The following is a 473-nucleotide window of genomic DNA, read 5'->3' as shown; positions in this document are numbered from 1 at the left end:
CTAGCTTTCACGGCAAGAGGGTGCTAGAGCTCTAGGTGGCTAGCAGGTGCAGGCTTAATAAAAAGATTCAGCATGCAACTTAAATAAAAAAAAACGGCAGAGAAATTCTCCCGGTGCATTTTTAAATTGATGTCAATGCTTTCTTACTAAACATGTTCTTCTTCTGGTTGTTGGTTATCTCTCTCTCTCTTTCTTTTATTTTAAATGTATTATTTATTTATATACTATATGTCATATTATGATATATGCTAATTATATCTTATATATAACTATATATTAAATGTTATATAAATATATTAAATATATTATTTATATTATTATATTATTTATTTTATATATAATTTATATATAATAATAATATATATGCTACATATAATGTGTGTGTCATATATGTACTATATCATATGTAATTATATATTATATAATATAGACTATTTTATATATAGTATATATGCTACATAATATATATATTA

At 22.2% G+C, this 473-nt stretch overlaps 1 protein-coding gene across 1 annotated transcript in view; it reads right to left on the bottom strand.

Moving 5' to 3' along the window:
• The window catches only part of XG (Xg glycoprotein (Xg blood group)), a 15717-nt gene extending 15563 nt beyond the window's left edge, over nt 1-154 (bottom strand). The window contains exon 1 of the mRNA XM_032391143.1: nt 148-154. Coding sequence (XP_032247034.1) covers nt 148-154 — 7 coding nt within the window. The remainder of the gene's footprint in view (nt 1-147) is intronic.
• Between the last annotated feature and the right edge of the window lie 319 nt (nt 155-473).

The sequence above is a fragment of the Phoca vitulina genome, unplaced genomic scaffold (assembly GCF_004348235.1).
Source record: "Phoca vitulina isolate PV1807 unplaced genomic scaffold, GSC_HSeal_1.0 scaffold60, whole genome shotgun sequence".
Taxonomy (NCBI): Eukaryota; Metazoa; Chordata; class Mammalia; order Carnivora; family Phocidae; genus Phoca; species Phoca vitulina.
The sequence above is the reverse complement of the archived record's forward strand: the minus strand, read 5'-3'. Positions and strand labels throughout refer to the sequence as shown.